Source organism: Opisthocomus hoazin, chromosome 9 (assembly GCF_030867145.1).
Source record: "Opisthocomus hoazin isolate bOpiHoa1 chromosome 9, bOpiHoa1.hap1, whole genome shotgun sequence".
Lineage (NCBI taxonomy): Eukaryota > Metazoa > Chordata > Aves > Opisthocomiformes > Opisthocomidae > Opisthocomus > Opisthocomus hoazin.
Window position 1 is genome coordinate 33,904,420 of NC_134422.1, and position 19,765 is coordinate 33,924,184.

The 19,765-nt window shown below is 38.3% G+C and overlaps 1 protein-coding gene across 1 annotated transcript in view; it reads left to right on the forward strand.

Annotated features, from left to right (window-relative positions):
* Positions 1 to 19,765, forward strand: part of SPAG16 (sperm associated antigen 16) — a 348,492-nt gene that overhangs the window by 12,584 nt on the left and 316,143 nt on the right. The window contains 4 exon segments of the mRNA XM_075431063.1: positions 6,026 to 6,163; positions 11,997 to 12,104; positions 13,517 to 13,634; positions 14,798 to 14,867. Coding sequence (XP_075287178.1) covers positions 6,026 to 6,163; positions 11,997 to 12,104; positions 13,517 to 13,634; positions 14,798 to 14,867 — 434 coding nt within the window.

The window sequence follows — 19,765 nt, forward strand, 5'->3', positions numbered from 1 at the left end:
CCAGCTGTATAAAATGTCATGATTTGATTATGTTTTATTTTAAGCCAAACCCGCTCTTTTTCTATGATGTAAGGAATAATTTTATCACCCTTGTAGTGATTTTTTAGCTTAAGTAGTTTTTTTGCACATACACTCTTTTCTTCTGGTTATTCTCTACAGAACTTAAAATTAGGCTTAAATTATTTTTAGAATATCTAATTTACCATTGAATATTCTGTTCCTTTGATATATAAGACTTTATAGTGCTTCTGTTTACTTATGAAAGATATTGCATTGACAGCTTTGGAGTAAAAGTGCAAGGGCTGATAAGCTGTAAATTCATGCATCTGACAGTCTATACCTCCTAATCCCAAAGAGCTCACTGCTGCTGGCAGCGTGTTGCCAGTCTGACAAACAGATGAATCATTTCCTGTTCATGCATATGCACGGAGCTATCACTGTGATTAGATAGTACACTCATTGGACTGGTAATCTCTGACTAAGTGTTCCTAGAGACCTGGCAGTGTTTCAGCTTGTGAGTAAAAAGAGAGCTGCAGAGTAATTGTGGAAACATGATTTGAAAATTCTTTTCTGTTTGATGTGGTTAAAATGAGGAATAAACTTGTGTGACCAAGCAATGTTAAAAGCCATGTCTGTCTTGTGTATGCCTTGCAAAGCTCGCCTGGTTTGTGCATAACGGAGGGCATGCAGCAAAACTACTATGTCGGGAGTGATTCGAGACAGCCAGCATGGCTTCCTCAAGGCCAAGTCCTGCCTGACCGACCTAGTGGCTTTCTATGATGGCATGACTAGATCAGTAGACAACGGAAGAGCTATGGATGTGATCTATCTGGACTTCTGTAAAGCCTTCAACACAGTCCCTCACAACATCCTTCTCTCTAAATTGGAGAAATATGGATTTGATGGGTGGACTGTTAGGTGGCTAAGTAGTTGGTTGGAAGGTCGCAGCCAGAGGGTAGTGGTCAATGGCTCGATGTCCAAATGGATGCCGGTGACAAGTGGTGTCCCCTCAGGGGTCTGTACTGGGACTGGTGCTGTTTAACATTTTCATCAATGACTTAGCGAGATCGAGTGCACCCTCAGCAAGTTTGCAGATAACACCAACCTGTGTGGTGCAGTTGGCACACCAGCAGGACGGGATGCCATCCAGAGAGACCTGGGCAAGCTTGAGAAATGGGCCTGTGTGAACCTCATGAGGTTCAGCAAGGCCAAGTGCAAGGTCCTGCATCCAGGTTGGGGCAACCCCCGGTATCAATACAGGCTGGAGGATGAGGGGATTGAGAGCAGCCCTGCCAAGAAGGATTTGGGGGTACTGGTGGATGAAAAGCTTAACATGAGCCACCAATGTGCGCTGGCAGCCCAGAGGGCCAACTGTGTCCTGGGCAGCATCAAGAGAAGCATGGCCAGCAGGTCGAGGGAGGTGATTCTGCCCCTCTGCTCTGGTGAGAGCCCACCTGGAGTCCTGCGTCCAGCTCTGGAACCCACAGCATAAGAACGACATGAACCTGTTGGAGTGGGTCCAGAGGAGGGCCACAAAAATGGTCAGAGGGCTGGAGCACCTCTCCTATGAGGAAAGGCTGAGAGAGTTGGGGCTGTTCAGCCTGGAGAAGAGAAGGCTCCGGGGTGACCTTACAGCAGCCTTCCAGTACTTGAAGGGGGCCTATAGGAAATCTTTTCAGCAGGGCCTGTTGCGATAGGACAAGGTGCAATGGCTTTAAACTATTCGAGGGTAGATTTAGACTGGATATAAGGAGGAAATCTTTTACGCTAAGAGTGGTGAAACACTGGAACGTGTTGCCCAGAGAGGCAGTGGAGGTCCCAGTCCTGGAAACATTCAAGGCCACGTCGGATGGGGCTCTGAGCAACCTGGTCTACTTGAAGGTGTCCCTGCTCACTGTAGAGAGGTTAGACTAGGTGACCTCTAAAGGTCCCTTCCAACCCAAAGCATTCTATGTCTTGATTCTGTGTCTTCTGTGAGCATGAAGGTAGACTCATTACAAAATAATTCCTTTTTGCAGAATGGTGAAAATTGGTATAGATTGTGATCCTCCATGTTGCAACTCCCTGAAGACAGTGGAAACAATTTACTTATTTCAGGCAGACCTAAGTTTCCTCTGCTCTGTGTCCTCTTTGGCCTGGAAATCATGTGGTCGTTAATGTACATTGTGCTCTGAGTTCATAAATCCTGAAAGAAATGAGGGCTATCAGTTCCAGGACAGCATTGCACTAAAACAGATGCAGCTTTTGGATTAGAACTGGCTCAGGACACAAGTGAAGTAACCTCAAGTTTGGTTTGCAAACAGGCACGTGGACACACCTACTTTCTTGCCTATGTAACAAGCATAATATAAATTTTCTACTTATATGCCATAATAGGTTGCAGGAGTATGCTAGGACAAAAAAGTGCTTTATTTTTCTGTGTTCATTTCTTTCTTAGCCTTCTGTTGAAACTGTTTAAAATGTTATCAGTTGGAATGATAATTTTCAGTAAGAAGTTCTTGTAAAAGCTGGAACTTGAAATTTTAATCCCTGAATGCATTTCTAGGTGAGTTATCCCTCAGTAAAAGATTATCCTGAGCTACATATCAGTTAGTTTATTGCAGGGCCTCTCTGCAACCTGATTCCTTTAGAACTCTTAGAAACTTGAATTTAATGTAATGTATATAGTAATAATCTATAATTTTAAGTCGGTCTGTGCTGGGCCTTGATCATAAAATCATAGTTGACCATCTGTTCCTAAGGTTTCCAGATTCTTGGTTAATTTTAAATAGTGATTCAAGAACAATAACTCAGTGGTTCTGAAAAGCTTAGCAAAATGCTTGTGTGTGCATGGAACTAACTAATTCAATTTGGATCACAGTTCCCTTCTATAGTGGAAAGAAGTTAGACCAATAGCTATTTGGCAGTCGGCTAGGCATGTAGGAGTTCTGTAAGTTTTACAGGACTAGGTTGATGAAAGATAATGAGATTTCTCAATGCAATTTTGTGTGGTTTCTATTCCATTTCTATTACATGCACAAAAGCCTGCATTTTTAGTAGTGTTCTTAGACAAGAGCATAGTGAATTTATTGGTATTAATTGTATTTCATTAAAACTGTCTTTTAGATTTCTTAGGTCTGCTGGAGGCTAAGTTCATCAATTATCCATGTGTGATGTGTCTTCGTGCAGAAATTTGATGGTTTCATGAAATGCAGTTAGGGCATTCAGAGGAAAACATTTTCTGGCAAATAAAGGAGTATGTAGAGTTGTGATCATTTGTAATGAGAAGTGCCCTTATTTTCAATATTTTTCAGTAGGAATTGTACCTGCTTATCAGTCAGTGTTTGTTTAGGGGGGAAAAAAAATCCTACCACCAAATCCAAAAATGACTAAGCTTCTTTCTTGGTATTAAAGCCTCTTGCTACTGTAATTTGCTTAAGAAAATTAAGTGATGATAGAAAGAATTTTGTTTTGGACATGTTCATTTAACTTTTCAAAAACCTTTCATCTACTGGTGGTGAATGTGAGTGACAGCTTAATTCGCAGGGTTAACCATTCCTGGAAGTATGCACAGAATGCAGAGATGTAGCTGACTGTAGGAAGTCATTTGGACATAAAAGTTTCTAACATTCTCCTTATTTTTTTTTTTTGGAGCATGTTAAATAAGAGTTGCTTATCAAGTAAGAAACTCTTACTCTACAAACACTTTTTCTTTCTGCAGTGTCTTTTATTGATCTAGAAATGCTGTGCTTACTGTCTTCAGGTTTCAAATCTGCTGCTTGTGTCCAGGTGCAGGAGATAGCATTTAGTAAAATTTTTATCTCTACTGCTGTTCTTTTCATACTTCCTTATTACTTGGGGAAAAAATGCACAGATTCAATATATTTTTTTTTTTTCCCCTTGAAAAGGCAAATAATGTTTATTTTATTCCTTTTATTGAGTTCCCACCCAGAACATCTTCCATCTGCAGTCAAGATCTGCCGGGAGGAAGATTGAGGGCCTGTAGTCTTTATCTGATATAAATTATTTATAGCTCCATTGAACCTATGCTGAGTTGATATAGTGGCTACAATAGTGCACAATGTCTTGCTCTTCAGTGGGTCGATAAAAGATTGTACCAACTGAAGGTTTTACTGTTGTCTTCTGTGACAGAGGTAAAGAATAATAGAATCATAGATTGGTAAAGACCTCTAAGATCATCAAGTCCAACCATCAACCCAACACCACCATGCCTACTAAACCGTATCCCGAAGTGCCATATCTACACATTTTTTGAACACCTCCAGGGATGGTGATTCAACCACCTCCCTGGGCAGCCTGTTCCAATGCCTTCCAGTAATGAAAGTTTTCCTAATAACTAATCTAAACCTCCCCTGATACAACTTGAGGCCATTGCCTCTCATTCTATTGTCAGTTACTTGGGAGAAGAGATCAACACCTGCCTCACTACGACCTCCTTTCAGGTAGTTGTAGAGAGCAATGAGGTCCCCCCTCAGCCTCCTCTTCTCCAGACTAAACAGCCCCAGTTCCCTCAGCCACTCCTCATAAGACTTGTTATCTAGACCCCTCACTAGCCTCATTGCCCTTCTCTGGACACGCTCCAGCAACTCAATGTCCTTCTTGTAGTGAGGGGCCCAAAACTGAACACAGTACTCGAGGTGAGGCCTCACCAGTGCTGAGTACAGGGGCACAATCACCTCCGTACTCCTGCTGGCCACACCATTCCTGATGCAAGCCACGATGCCATTGGCCTTCTTGGCCACCTGGGCACACTACTGGCTCATGTTCAGCTGGCTGTCGACCAACACCCCAAGGTCCTTTTCTGCCAGGTGGCTTTGCAGCTGCTCCTCCCCAAGCCTGTAGTGTTGCATGGGCTTGTTGTGACCCAAGTGCAAGACCTAGCATTTGGAATAGAAGAAATAGATGTTTTGTACATACATGTGCTGGATTCTGGAATCACCTCTGCAATGTCTGCTTGCACAGAAGCATCTTATGCTTGTGTATGTAGACTTGAACCTTGATCTCTTTTGAAATAATTTGACAAATACTGATAGCTTATAATTATTCCTTGAACAAGCATGATTCTGCAGAAGCCTTTATTTTGTGTGGTGACAGTCACATTTTTTGAATCAAATTCAGCTTTTATGAATACGTTTCCAATATCACGGCTCTCTTTTTTTGTATAGAAGATACTTAGGTACTTTAAGTTACTCTGTGTTTGAATGCCTTTAAATTAAGCCTAAAATGAATAGTGCTAATGCCTATGTCCTGTTTACTGCCTGTTAGAGTAGTCTTAGCTTGCGCTGACAACCTACCTATAGATGAACAGTCTTAAGAGATATGAGACTGAGTAGACTTTATTGCCAGGGGCTATAGAGATTCCTAGGTTGGTACACAGCATTACATGCTGCTCCACATTCGCTTTTACTTCTCAAGATGCTGGTTAGTCTGTACACTTATTTAACTAAAACAGCCTTCAGAATCACAGAATAGTGTTTTCTCGGGGGGCGGTAAAATAAGTAAATATTGGTAAATATAATTAAAGAAGGAGAGGGCAACATAAGTAACCAGGAAGGAATGAAGAAATTTCCCTAGGTGTATTCCATGTTGATGATAGCTTACAGAATTATTTATCCAGGTTATCCACAGCTTTATAATCTTATTTGAGTCCTCAAAAAAAAAAAAGAAAATCTTCATATGTTTGAACATAGGAGATGAAAAGGACTGTGAGTATATCTAAATGTTATTTGAACAAGAACATTTTTTTCTGATTTTTATGTTATTTGGGAGAAAGGAAGGAAAAGAACAATTGTTTAAATTGAAGTACTGTGTTATATCAGATGTCTTTTAACTGCTATGAATAGTTATATATTTTAGAATGAAAAACGATAAAATAGAACAGTATGGTGGGATAGTACTGTTGCTATTTGTTAATGATATCTTTGTGATTCTAGTTTAGGTAAATGCTAGCATGAGAAGGAACACATCAGTGAAGTGAGAAAAAGGAAACATGGAAAGAAATATCTCTCCATTTATGTTCTACTAGGTATGAACTCATACAGAGAGGTGTGGTCACAGTCAAAGATATTGGATTGGTTCCAGCTGTGTATACCCGCAACCAGCAACTTGAGGCTGAGAACATGCATCTGAGGAAAGATTTGGAAAACTATAAACTTGCTGCAAAGTACGTTATTTGTTCTTAATGAAACTTTGATATACAGTAGTAAATGGTCAGATAAAGTAAACCCAAGTACTTAATGGAAATAATAAGTTGCTGTTTGTTATGCTGGCTGTGCATATTTTTGCTTCTAGGTGACATTTGTAATTAAACTTCAATTTTCTCTGAGCTCTATTAGAAACCTAAATCTTAATTTATTGTATTTGTATTTACTGGGCTGTAAAAAAATAATTTTCAGTATTCAGTAGTCACAACAAATTACTACAAAGAATCATGGGAGTATAATATGTAGAACTAGAAAATAAATGGTTATGTGCCGTTTGTGTTAAAATAAAGTACTATAAATTACAGCAACCACAAAACAACATAGGAAAAAAAATCTTTGTACATTTATTCTTCATTTTTTTTAATTGCAAAAATTCTATCACTCTGGTGCTAGTGGTAAATGGTATGTCAGTGTAAATTGCCATCGTTGTTTATACGTGTGTGTACATTGTAGTAGCTGATCTTAGAAGTCAGTTGTACTTCAGTCATAAGAGAGTTAAAATATTTAGCCTGTATAATGGAGAGATGCAAAAATGAACTACATGTAACAGCCTTTTCTGAAGAATGATGCATTTGCACATGTATGTGTTCATTGAGAATTTACCCTGAGACCTAATAATGCACTCCCTTTGATTTTGCCAGTGCGTAGTTTTAAAATACAGAGCTTTAAAAAGATGTTAACTACATCTCTTTGATTTTCCTCAAGATTGCTCAAGCTACTAATTTTCATTTGGATTGTTCCTTTATATGAACAACAGCTACTCAGATCTTAAATAATCATTGCTGCTGATAATAATAATAATAATCAGATTATTTTCCGGTGATAATGACTTATTACATTTTAAATTAATAAATTCATTGGCCCTAGTCTAATAGTTAAGTAAACAACTTAAATAATCAAGTCAGATGTCGTGTAGTCTAAATATACTGTTGCAGTGGGACATGAGCCATATAGAAAACATTCCTTTATTTTAATCTACAGCTTCTTTGGAGAATGGGTAGTTAGGGATTGTGTCTCTCATTGGAGTGGGAGAGTAAGAAGCAGTAGTGCATAGTGAACGACAGACAAAATGTGGCCCTTCTGAAATTTATTATTGTCAGCAGTAATTTTAACAGGCTTTCCTTTCTTTTTCTTTCCCCACCTTTTTTCTTTCTTTCTTTCCCCCTGTATGAAGCAGAACATGCTGTAGCAAGACAGTCTGAGTGGATTATGACTTGAAAAGTGTTTTCCTGGGTTTGTTGCATTGCTACGTGATCGTTTAAGAACATAAAGCTCAAAAGAGTTTCACGGTGTCATGAATGAGTTGGGTTTTTCCCATAAGAATATCTATGTACTCTACAGGGTGCCAGAAAATTTTTTTATAGTAGGTGCCTAGTTAAAAAGCTGAAAGATGACGTGATATTGTGCAACAGGAAGAAAGCAGGAGAGACAAAAGACGTTGCCAGTATGCTAGGTTCCTACAGGCTATCTGTCAAGTGAGTGTCAAGAGTTTTATTTAAGTGAACAGTTCTAAAAAAATAAATCAATCCATGAACCGAAACCATGCCCTGCTTTTTCACATTCTAGTGTTTGATGAAATTTAAAATAGCGATTTTCTGGTGATAAAAGATTGAGTCATGTCACCTGTTCGGTGTACCGGAGAGGGCTGTGAGATATAGTGCAATTATATCTGAAGGCATCTTGAGATGTAGCAAAATCCCTAAATGCATATGTTAAAAGAAATAAATATCAGCATAATTTTCTTACTCCAAAGCTAGTGACAGTTATTACCTTAAAGTTTAGATACACTGCTAATCTTTATTGAAATTATTTCTAAAAAAAGACATTGTGTTGTGATAGAGTTCAAAACTAATTTTATGTCTGTTTGCCGTGTGACAGTAGTTAAAGTATACCTTAAGTATACTCCTTTTATCTTTCTTTTATCTAAAGTATACCTTAAGTGTACTCCTTTTATCTTTCTTTTATCTTGAAGGCTGTAGTTGAGCCCTGATTGATCGGTAAGGGATATTGTTATCTGCTGCAATATTTCTTGAATGGAAGCATGGATATTCTTTCCAATATGCAAGAAAAATTTGAAAGCAACATCTCTGAAAATTGTTAACTCTTACAGGAGACTAGTTAAGTTTAATTCACTGTCTTCAGTGATGATTTGTATCATTCAAGCATTTAATATTCTAGTAATATTTGCTTGGGAGTTGAATAATAGATTGTAATTTCATAGCAATATTAATCTCTGCCTATCTGATGATTTAAAATTGCTTAAATCCCATATATTTTGGTGTTTTCTTATGGCCAGACCCTTTATATTGCCTTTGTATTTGAACACGAAGGTAGACAACATAATGGTCTATCCGGTTAAGATGGTGTCAATCACAGGGACTTATAAGTTCTTTAAACATTTAGGAATTTATTAGGTAGATGGAGTGGAATTTGTGTACAGCTTTTGTACACAAGGTTTATAACTATGTTCACAGACATCAGTTGGGAATTTTAAGTATTTGCAGTTATCTTTCTGACCTGATTTTTGGAAGCATGCTCACAAATACACAACCACTTTACAGCCACAGTAACAGTCAAAATATAAAGCAATCTTGGAAATCATATTTATTATAACTGTTAGTGCTATCAGCAGCAAGAAAATCCACAGCTGATCTCCTGTGTCAAAATCTAACCGTTCTTGCACATATTTTTTCACTTTCTGCAAATAAAAAAATAAAGTGCACACTTTTTGTGTTGTGCACCACATTTAAATGCATCTGTTTAATTACATGGTACATCTAGCATTCTTGCTACTAAATGCTATATAAAGTAGATAGAAAACGTACACTCTCATGCTTTTACGCTAAAACTGTCTATATTTTGATGAAAATTTTAGGGCTACAACTTGCAGCATGTTGGGGAATAGTGTCCCACCTAAATTCAGTGGGAATAGGGCACATAACTCACCTCTGAAAATCCCTGCTTGGTTTTATGGGACCTTGCCCTCTTCTGCTGTTTTTATCAAACTGCTTGCTTGAGAGAAGTTTAAATGGAGACATCTGCAGTCTTTGAAATATATCTTAACTAAAAGAAATGGATATTGGCTTTTCTATGGCTGTAGCAACGTCTTTTACTCTTAGAACAAGCCTTAGAACATCTGCTTAGCTCTGAAGGGGCAGGTTTTGTATTCAAGATCTTGTGGTGAGTCGGATTTTGTGAGTGGTGTCATGATGGAGTTGTTTCACACAGCTATTCCGAGACGGCAGATTGATTTGCCTGTCAAATCTTTCCCTGTTCATTTCATAGGAGCTTGAGTAGAGTCATAATCTGTACTTTGTATCCCTTACCGATATCCTAAATTACTCTTTTTCACAACTTCTGGTATTTGTGCACATGCATACACAAAACTATGTCCATTCCCGCAGCTCCTTTGAGCTTTTCAGTGTTACTGCAGGGGCAGCCCTGCCTGTTTGCATTTCCCTACCAGCTTTTTCTCAGCTTTGACTGATACATAGTGGCATTAATTCACTGTGCTGGATGTCATCTATCTGGATTTTTGTAAAGCCTTTGACACGGTCCCCCACAACATCCTTCTCTCTAAATTGGAGAGCCATGGATTTGATGGGTGGACCGTTCGGTGGATAAGGAGTTGGTTGGATGGTCGCATCCAAAGGGTAGTGGTCAACGGCTTAATGTCCGGATGGAGACCGGTGACGAGTGGAGTCCCTCAGGGGTCCGTACTGGGACTGGTGCTGTTCAATGTATTTATCAATGATATGGACAGCGACATCGAGTGTACCCTCAGCAAGTTTGCAGATGACACCAAGCTGAGTGGTACGGTCGAGACACCAGAAGGACGGGATGCCATCCAGAGGGACCTGGACAAGCTGGAGAGGTGGGCCTGTGTGAACCTCATGAGGTTCAACAAGGCCAAGTGCAAGGTCCTACACCTGGGTTGGGGTAATCCCCTCTATCAATACAGGCTGGGGGATGAAAGGATGGAGAGCAGCCCTGCTGAGAGGGACTTGGGGGTACTGATAGACGAAAGGCTGGACATGAGCCGGCAATGTGCGCTGGCAGCCCAGAGGGCCAACTGTGTCCTGGGCAGCATCAAGAGAAGCATGGCCAGCAGGTCGAGGGAGGTGATTCTGCCCCTCTGCTCTGGTGAGACCTCACCTGGAGTACTGCGTTCAGCTCTGGAGCCCTCAGCACAAGAAGGACATGGAACTGTTGGAGCGGGTCCAAAGGAGGGCTACAAAAATGATTCGAGGGCTGGAGCACCTCTCCTATGAGGACAGGCTGAGAGAGTTGGGCTTGTTCAGCCTGGAGAAGAGAAGGCTGCGGGGAGACCTGATTGCAGCCTTTCAGTACTTAAAGGGAGCCTATAGGAAAGATGGGGACACTCTTTTTAGTAGAGACAGCAGTGACAGGACGAGGGGTAATGGTTTTAAACTAAAACAGGGTAGGTTTAGGCTGGATATAAGGAAGAAATTCTTTACAATTAGGGTTGTGAAACACTGGAACGGGTTGCCCACAGAGGTAGTGGAGGCCCCATCCCTGGAAACATTCAAGACCAGGTTGGACAGGGCTCTGAGCAACCTGATCTAGTTAGTGGTGTCCCTGCTTGCTGCAGGGGGGTTGGACTAGATGACCTCTAGGGGTCCTTTCCGACCCAAAACTTTCTATGATTCTACGATTCAGGTCTTTTTAACTGTTCCTGCTAAAAGCAAAAATTCACATGTAAATGTGATAGTTTGTATAGGTAACAAATATAGCAAATACATATATAGTAAATATAAAATATTTGTACAATTAAATATAATGCACTGGCAGTTATGAGTTTTCTTCCTGAACCTGTGATTTTTGGCATATTTCATTGTCATAGTGGTTTTCCTAACTCTTGAGAGTTTCCCCTCTTGTTTCCCAACTCCTGTTAGAGAGGAGGTGAGCTTTATTTTTGCAAAGATCAAATATCTAATTTTCCGTGCAAGGTAATTTCAAGCTTCCTTTGCAATTACACAATTCATCTACTAGTCTTTCCTGCCAAACCCATAGCAGTAAATGCAAGCAGAAGAAGCACGGAATATATGAAGAGTATTTTCTATTATGTTTATGGAGCAAAGTATGTTAGGGTATCCTGTGGCTGTGAGCAGAATGTGCTTGGAAAATAATAGGTTATCAGTAAGTTTGCAATTAATTTTGAAATGGATTTCTTTTCCTTCCTGCTGTCACGTACTGGGGACACTTGGGGACAGGCTGCAACCATGATTGAATAGAGCCTAGAAATTTTCTAGCACATTTTTTTTCCAGAAGCTCTCTAAATGCATGTACTTGCAAGGTAACAATACCGGTTATCCATCTGTCTGTGTCCTTCTAACATGTTCCATCATGTTGGGCTCCAGACGCAATGTAGATGTTAGAAAATGAGTATTGTAATACATTTTCATGTAGAATTTTAAACCCACAATGAATACTGTTTTCTAATCGCCTGAAATTTGAATGTATACCTCCACAAGACCCCTTGCTCTTAAAGTAAGGTTGACATCTGAGATTTGTAATGCAAGGATTCTACCTAAAGGAACTGAGGGAAAGTAATGGTGAAGAGGACCTATGGTTTTGTACATCAGCTGGCTGCAAAAGCACCTCAAAAGTACATGTTCTCCACCACAGGGCACACTACCAGAAGTTTCCAACTTGGATGCATTAGGCATGTGCATATTTGAAAATTAATTCTATGTGTATTTAACGTACCCTGATGAGCAATTAATAGGAGGAGACTAATACTTCTGTCTTACATTTTCTATTTACATATAGCAAAGCAAAAGAGGCTTTGCTAAAAATGCAGAAAGAACGTGACTTCCATCGGATGCATCACAAACGAGTGGTCCAGGAGAAAAATAGGCTTATCTGTGACATTAAAAGGTAAAAAAAAGATTTTGATTACCATACGTGTAACATTAAAGATCACATCTTCAGTTGTTGCCTGGTAATGAGATAACATTGTGGAATTTAAAGTGCTAAAGTAAAGCTAGTGGCATTTAGTTAGTGTCCTGGTATATAGCAGTTCCATCTGACCATTCTGCCATGTTGCTTAAACAATGTCTAATGATTTTTTTTTTAATATATATTTTCTATGGTATGTTGTGACATTAATAAATACATAGCATTTCTGACAGTACAAAGTGTAAATGAGAATTTCTTTTACCCAGACCTTTCTTCATAGACATGTAGTGATTTCTGGGCTTAGATTCTTTGTCCATTTAGAGGGTAGCTGGTATCACACTGAGTTCCAAACCTCTGCATTCGTGATTCCCATAGCTAGTATTTTCTATCCTTTTACATCTTGAACTTCCTATATGAAATCTGCTATGTTGCTTTGGTTGCAAATAAGCCCAAACTAGTCCATTGGTACTAAGTTATAGTAGTTTATTTTATAATATTTAATTCTGTAATTTTGTCATTCTGGAGTTCTGTAAGTTTTCTTTTAATGGTTATGCTTCTTTCCCTCCACGAGTAGAACCTTTATACTGTTTCTCTGAAGATCACTGGGCCGGGTGAAAGAGTTGAGTTTAGAATCTCTTCTTTGCACGTGTTCGTACCAGCAGTTGTTTTAAAATAACATTGGAGAGTGGTTTATGTCTGCAGCTCTAAACAAGTCGCAGAAATTTGGCTTGTCAATATTATTATCAATAAACACATGTAATAGCAACTACCTGTTCCACATCTTTAACCTTGAAATCCATACATTCTAATGCAAGAGAGCACTATTCACTGGCTTGCCCTCTGTGTCAGCTTTTTTTAAAATGCAGTATTTTCGAAGCTTAGTGTCCTGTGTTTCTTTTGAGAGATGATATATCTAACTTTTAGTTGTTCTGAAGAATTGAAGTGGTTAAGTGTTCTAAATAATGTGCAGTGAAGAAAGAAATAGTAATCGCATTATGACTGTTTTATCTAAATTAGGATCTAGCTGGTAGTCAGATAATAGCTGTGGTGCTCTTTCTTCCAATGAAATATCATCCATCTGCAAGAAAACAGAAATTAACAAAAATTATTGTGAACATGTGTATGAGGAATTAAGAACAGGTGAAAACTGGATGGATTATTTTAAAAGATATGACTAAACAAACTGAAATCTCTTATTGATCGGACTTCTTTTTTTGTGTTTTTTCTTGTGGTATTCCAGTTGGGTGGTTACGTACTAGATACTTTTGTCTCCACTGTGTTGACCTTTTGGCACTTTTATTCTTTTATTTGGGGAGGAAGAAAGTTGCATGGAGATAAATCTCTGATTTAACTGGTCTTTGAGGAATTGTTTGTCCTCCTCTTGTTTGCAGGCTGAAGGCACATTATGCATCATATGAACCAGTGCTGAAGCAATTGACTGAAAAATACCAGACTACACTGAGACAGAAAATGTTAACTAGTTTGGAGAGAGACAGAGCAGTTGGACAGGTAAAACTGTGGTGAACACTACTTGCAAAGCTGTAAGGAATGCTTTTGGTTTTTATGTTGGTAAATACATAGGATATTTCTGTTTGAAGCAGAATGTTTTAGTGGGTTTCATGTTATTTCGTGAAATGTTGATATTGAAAGTATGTGAAACTTTGTGCCACAAGGTTGTAGTTTAGGAAAAAGTACATTATGACGTCAGACAGTTTTTCTGTCTTGTGAATGGAATAATAGCGTAATATTTTATTCTTATAATCTTATCTGATGTATAGGTCGGTATACATGATATTCTGCCACTTTAGCAGGAACTACTATAAGCATAGATAGGATGGATGAAGAACAGAGAATTCTTGTATGTGTTTAACTGAAAGGTTGTCTGGTCAAAAGGAATGGGGGGGGGAAGAAGAGGAGATCCCAAAATGCATTGCATTTCAGCAGTAGCATCAACTATATGTGGGTAACATAGAAGAGAGTGCAAGCATGGTAAATTCCATTTAATAGTCTGCATTTCTAGTTTCCTCTATTTCTCTGTCTCTAATTTTTCCCAGCTCACCTGAGGACTTACTGTTAAAAGGCTGTGGATTATATGTTTGAAATTTCAATAAGAAAATGTCCTAGAGAAAAAGAAAGGTTGCTGTCCATATACAGTTATGTGGAATTGGGAGTGCAAAACATAGAACAGTTCCAATGCTATGAAATTTCAGGAACATATGTAAGACCTATCTGGTTATGAACTGTAAGCGTTCTGGAGTGATGGCTTTTTTGTAACGCAGAACACCATATTTTGTGGAATTTTCTTGTGACAAAGCTGTACGTCATATTGTGTCTTTAACTTAAAGATCAGTGCGGTGACAGTAGTGGTTAAAAGTTGATGGAGTAAGATCCCTAGTATTCTATATGTCTGTGTTGTTTTAATACAGCTGTAAAAATATTTTGAGATGTTCTGAATAGCTTGTATTTTATTGCGCTGTTTCACTGGGCCTTTCCAAAATGTCAAATTAGGAGTAAGGTTTATAACTTAGAGGCAATAATCAGAAAAGTAAAAAATTATAAATGGAATTTATTACTTAAATAGGCAGACATAAATGCTCTGTGTTGTGAACAGACGGTTCAAAAGCAATGTTTTAATATTATCTCTTCTTGTTCTCTCCTCTTTTTAAAATTAGGTTACAGGTTTGCAAGCCACATTACAAAATTTAGAGTCTGGATGTGCTATTCAGCTTCCTGTGACAAAAGGTGAAATATTCCCATCACCAAGCTCAGACTGGTTATGGGATTTTTGTTGTGTTGCATTTCAAAATCTGGTGTAACAGTAAATCAAAAATACTTGCACTGTAAACATTTTATCAGCTGTCTTGGTGATAGAGCAGCAATTTTATCATTTGAATATTTATTTCAAAATGTATCCACTAAGGACAGCGAGACTGCTCATGGCAGTATGGAATATGTGAGTAACTGTGGAAGGACTTAGTCCTACAAGTCTACTTTGTGTCTGATTTTATTTTATCCACTAACACTTTTTTTCATGCCAGTGTTCTTGTTCAACTCACTACAAGAAGGTATAGATAGTCATCTAGAAACATTTTGAAAGTACTGGTGTTATGAAATCCAGCCTCTTATTTCAGCATGTCTCATTTTTACAGGAGATTGCTAAGGTTATATAATACCTGCTGGAATAATATCTTTATCTGTATGGTACTACACTACTTCCCTGGTGTTTTGAATAAATGCATAATCATTAAATTATTTTTCTAACTCCACCAGAAAAAAACCTAGCACCTCTGGTTTCCTAAGTAAATGAAGCCCATGCTAGCACATTCTTTTATCACACTTGAGCAGCTCTCCCACTAATAATTTTGAACCTATTTTCCAATTTCACTTACATTTGATAGTCTCAAATAAACCAGGTTTCTAAAAGACTCTTGAAAATAGTTGAAATGGTGAAAAAGGGAAACAGTGAGCTCTACCTCCTTTGACAACAGAGTATTCACATGAGAAGGGGATGTTGCATCTACCTTAGTCATGAGCAAAACTCCAATCAGAGATTGCAGTTTATTTGACCTTGGAGAACCCCGAATTTCTCAGCCACATAGCTGACCAGGTATCACATATTATGCAACTTCCAGGTGAAGCATTTGTTGTGATTAGGACTTTTTTTTTTTTAAATCTGTTTCTTTTGTGCTTTTTTTTTTTTTTCTCCAGTGTGTTAAAGGATTGAACTTCCTTTTTCACTGGTAATATACCCCAGGTAGAAAGCCACTGAGTTACCCCAGCTGCTGACAATCAAACTTCATTAGTTCCCACACTCATGGAGTTAATTTCCGTAGAAAGGTTAAGGCTGAGAAGAATAGTAGCTGCATAAACTTTTTTGTTTCTTTTTGGATTTGTAGTTGAGTGAAGAGGATAACAAGCATTTCCTTGACTATTAAGATGGTGTATTTACTATTAATGTAGACATTTCAACTACTGTCCAGATCTTTGCTACTGCCTGCCTATTATGAGCGTAGCACATTCGGTTTAGGTTTTTTCCTTCAAATTCTGTCTAATGTAGGTTGAAGCAGTTGGTCTCCTAAATTGTCTTGAATTTCTGTGAGCACTGGACTGAGATCTAATTATCTGAAAGATGCCCCTCATCCTACTTCAGGTCTTGGTTCTATGAAGATGTGGGAGGCTTATATACCTGGGGAGTCCCTTGGAGCACACAGTACTCCTTTTCTAAACTACTATTTAGTTAAGAGAGTAGCTGCTTTCATTTCTGGAGTTACCAGGAAGGGTTCTATAGTCTTACCCAGTATAAACTAAGCTATGTTTTTAATTCTGTATACAAGCAAATAGCTTGTATACTAAACTAATAGATTCTGTAAATAAAGAATTCAGATGTGTTAATACAGTGGAATAGTGAAGTACTGGCAGTAAGCCTCTTCAGTGTTCACAGTATCTTTGTGGTTTTGGGTTCTGATGCCTTTTTTGTATGAATTAGTGTTGTATTCCTCACCAAGGTACATTTCAGGCCCCCAAAATACTGTTCTGTGGCTGTACATACTGGATATGCTCTGCCGTAGTCTTAAAGTCTTGTTACAACTCAAAGTATAAGCCTTTGCCCCACTGAAGAGCACAGAGCTCATTCTCATCCCACTTCATATAGGGAGGTAGAGAACAGCTTTTCATTTTATGTTAGTGTAGGGCATATAGCATTCAACTTCTCAAGTCTGAGCACAATGAAATATAATGTGGGTTCTTCCCCCATGCTAGTGTTTTACAGTGTAGATGCCCCATCTGTCTCTTTTTCATATTTCACATACTTTCATTTGTTGTTTGAGCGATTCTAAAAACCACTTTCCGGCTGTTCACAGTACTTGTTTATTCTCAGAAAATCTTGAGAGCAATTTATAATACCAAAAAGTGACAAGCAGGGAAGCACTTTATAAATAATAATATTAAAAAAAAAAAGTCTCCAACACAAATTATTAAGCTCATCAGCCACCCACGTGCCTGTACAAGCCTTAATTTGCTTCATACCCTGTGCATCATAAATTAAACAATATTTCAGTTCATTTCTTTACAGTGCTTTGTCCTTTAATACTACGTAATTTTTATTGCCCTCTGTAGGTCATACCCGTGTCTCAGTGGGTGATATTGTCTCCTTTCAGATACTTTCTGCTATGTCTTGAAAGATGGTCATGTTCTTTTGCCTCTTGAATTCTTACTCATGAGACAGTATAATCAAAATCTTGAGAAGTAAGCAGTGCATAGATACTGGAGAAAGGTTTGCTGCATTTTTCTCTAAATTTAAGTTCTTAGTTTGGAAGGAACCAGCTCTGCTGGACTTGCGAATCTCTGCTGTAAGGACACCTACAGCTACGTTTTTTTCTGTTGCTGTCTCTTCAGGGCTGACTTTTATGCTTTATTACATTGTAATTATAAGATACTCAGCATTCATATTGGCAAGTTATCATTTGCCAAGGTAAGATGCCTTTTCCGGACAGCTGACTGCTTTCACTGCAGTGCACAGCGTGAAGGAACAAGAATGGCTCTCGCCAGCAGCAGGAGATTGCTGGTCACTGCTCCTGATGCTGCTTCTGTCCCACAATCTGACTTGACCGCAGTACACCTGGAATGCTGGCTTTGGCTAGAGGGCACTGAGAATGGCTTTTGATTAGTTTTGGGTTTGCCAAAGTGTTTGAAGTTTTGAGTAGTGTCAGTGAGGTCCTGTACATCCAGTCCAATGTGGATTTGGGTTTTTTGTTTGGTTTTTTTTTTTTTTTTTTGAGGGTGTCATACAGTGCATAATAAAAGAACAAAGGGAAACTTTGTAGCATGCACAATGAGTTTGCATTGTAAATTTGTATCTGGTGCCTATGTAGAGAAAAAATTAAGTGGCTAATGTTAATTTTAGGACAACGATTCTGGACTTACTACTTAGGCATTCGATGTAGCAGCTTTCAGCCTGATGCATTTCAAACAATTGAAGAGGATAGCAGCCACAGTATAGAGCATGTAATTTATTGACTCTGTTTTTTTGATGTCCCACTGCCAGACTGCTGTTTAGCTTTGTGAACAGTGCTTTGTAGACAAAACCTTCAAGAGAAAATTCATTTTAAGTGTCTTAAAATTTATTAGAAGTTTAAGTATTTATTCCCTATTTAATTACCTGTTGAAAGTTGATATGAAGGACATTTAATATTTGGAGAGTAACTAGTTAACAGTTAGGATTAGGACTCAGTCATCTTGTAGACTCTTTCTCTGTCCCAGCTATGCTCACTCAAAAGCCAGCTCTGAAAGAAAAGTTGTATTTTGAGTTCAGGTTATTTTTAAAAAGGATTAGATGTTTTGTGCAAGAAGATTTGCACTAAAAACTTTTTGGTTTTGTTTTAAATCTGGTCTTTCCTGATGTGGTAGCAAAATCATACATATAGGGATCTAATTATCACTGATTTTTTTATTTAGATTATTGGTGTATTTTAACAGAGTGCTCGAACCCTTACTTACGGATCAAAACACAGTGTTAAGTGGTGCTCTGAAAAAAGGCCACTTTTGTGTGAAGGGATTAAGCTATGTTGATTGTGACTTGCTTATAAACCTAAGTGAACACTGCTGTAACAGCTGGTTCTAAAAACATGTTATAAAACCATTACTTGCTCAATAGGTTTCTTGTATTTTCTAAAAACAACAGCTGCTTATTTATTACCCAATTATATTCAAAGTTGAACTCAAGGAGTTTCTTTTCTCATGGTTGAATTAACTCATTGCTAAGACTGTTAACTGTGCTTTTCCTTTATCTGATGTAATTGCTGTTAGAAGGTCATGCAAAAATAAATTTAAAATGCACCAGTTGAAGTACTTAAACTTGCTTGTCCCCATTCCATCTACAATGCAATCAGAATAGAAAATCTCTAAACACAAGCTATTGACTTCTTAGTGCATTTGCAACAGTTCTTAGAATTTGTTCTTCTTTTTTTTTTTTTTAACGGATACTGGCATTTTAAGCACTTTGACTGTCATAACTCTGTTGGTTTATCAGTCTGTGTATTTCAAAAGCACCAACAAACCAAATACTCTGTGAGCAACATGCTAGTGGGTAGCAGTTAGTGAGCTGAGTAGAAAGTGTTTGACACACAAACTGATTTTCCCAAATACTGTTCCTCAGAGAAAGTTGTTATTCAGCGTATCTGTGACAGTAGCTTTAACTTTTAAAGCAGTGAGGATGCAGACATTTTGTTAGATCAAACACAGTTCTTTTTATCAGTTACAGTTTTACTCAGGTTGGGTATACAGGAAGGTTTTGTGTTTACTTGGTCTGCTTTTTTTGCCTCAAGAGTGGAGAGGGTGGTTCTTTTGCCCTTTAAGTCAGAAAGTTTGCATTTTGTTGTCAAGGCCTTAATAAAACTATGTTACAAGAGCAAGCATTTAGAAATGCATAGTGTGCAGTACATCTGTTTCAGTCTGGATTTTAGCTGTATAATGTGATTTTCAAACAGATTTTTTCCAAAGAACTGGGGGAATGTAGGTACCCAAATTCTGCTGGAATTCAGTATTCCATTCTTTTTTGTGTGGACCCACGTGCATACTACAGAGCATTGCAACAAGGTACAGGTATCACAAGGGACTGTATTCGGTTATGTGTGAGCTGCCGA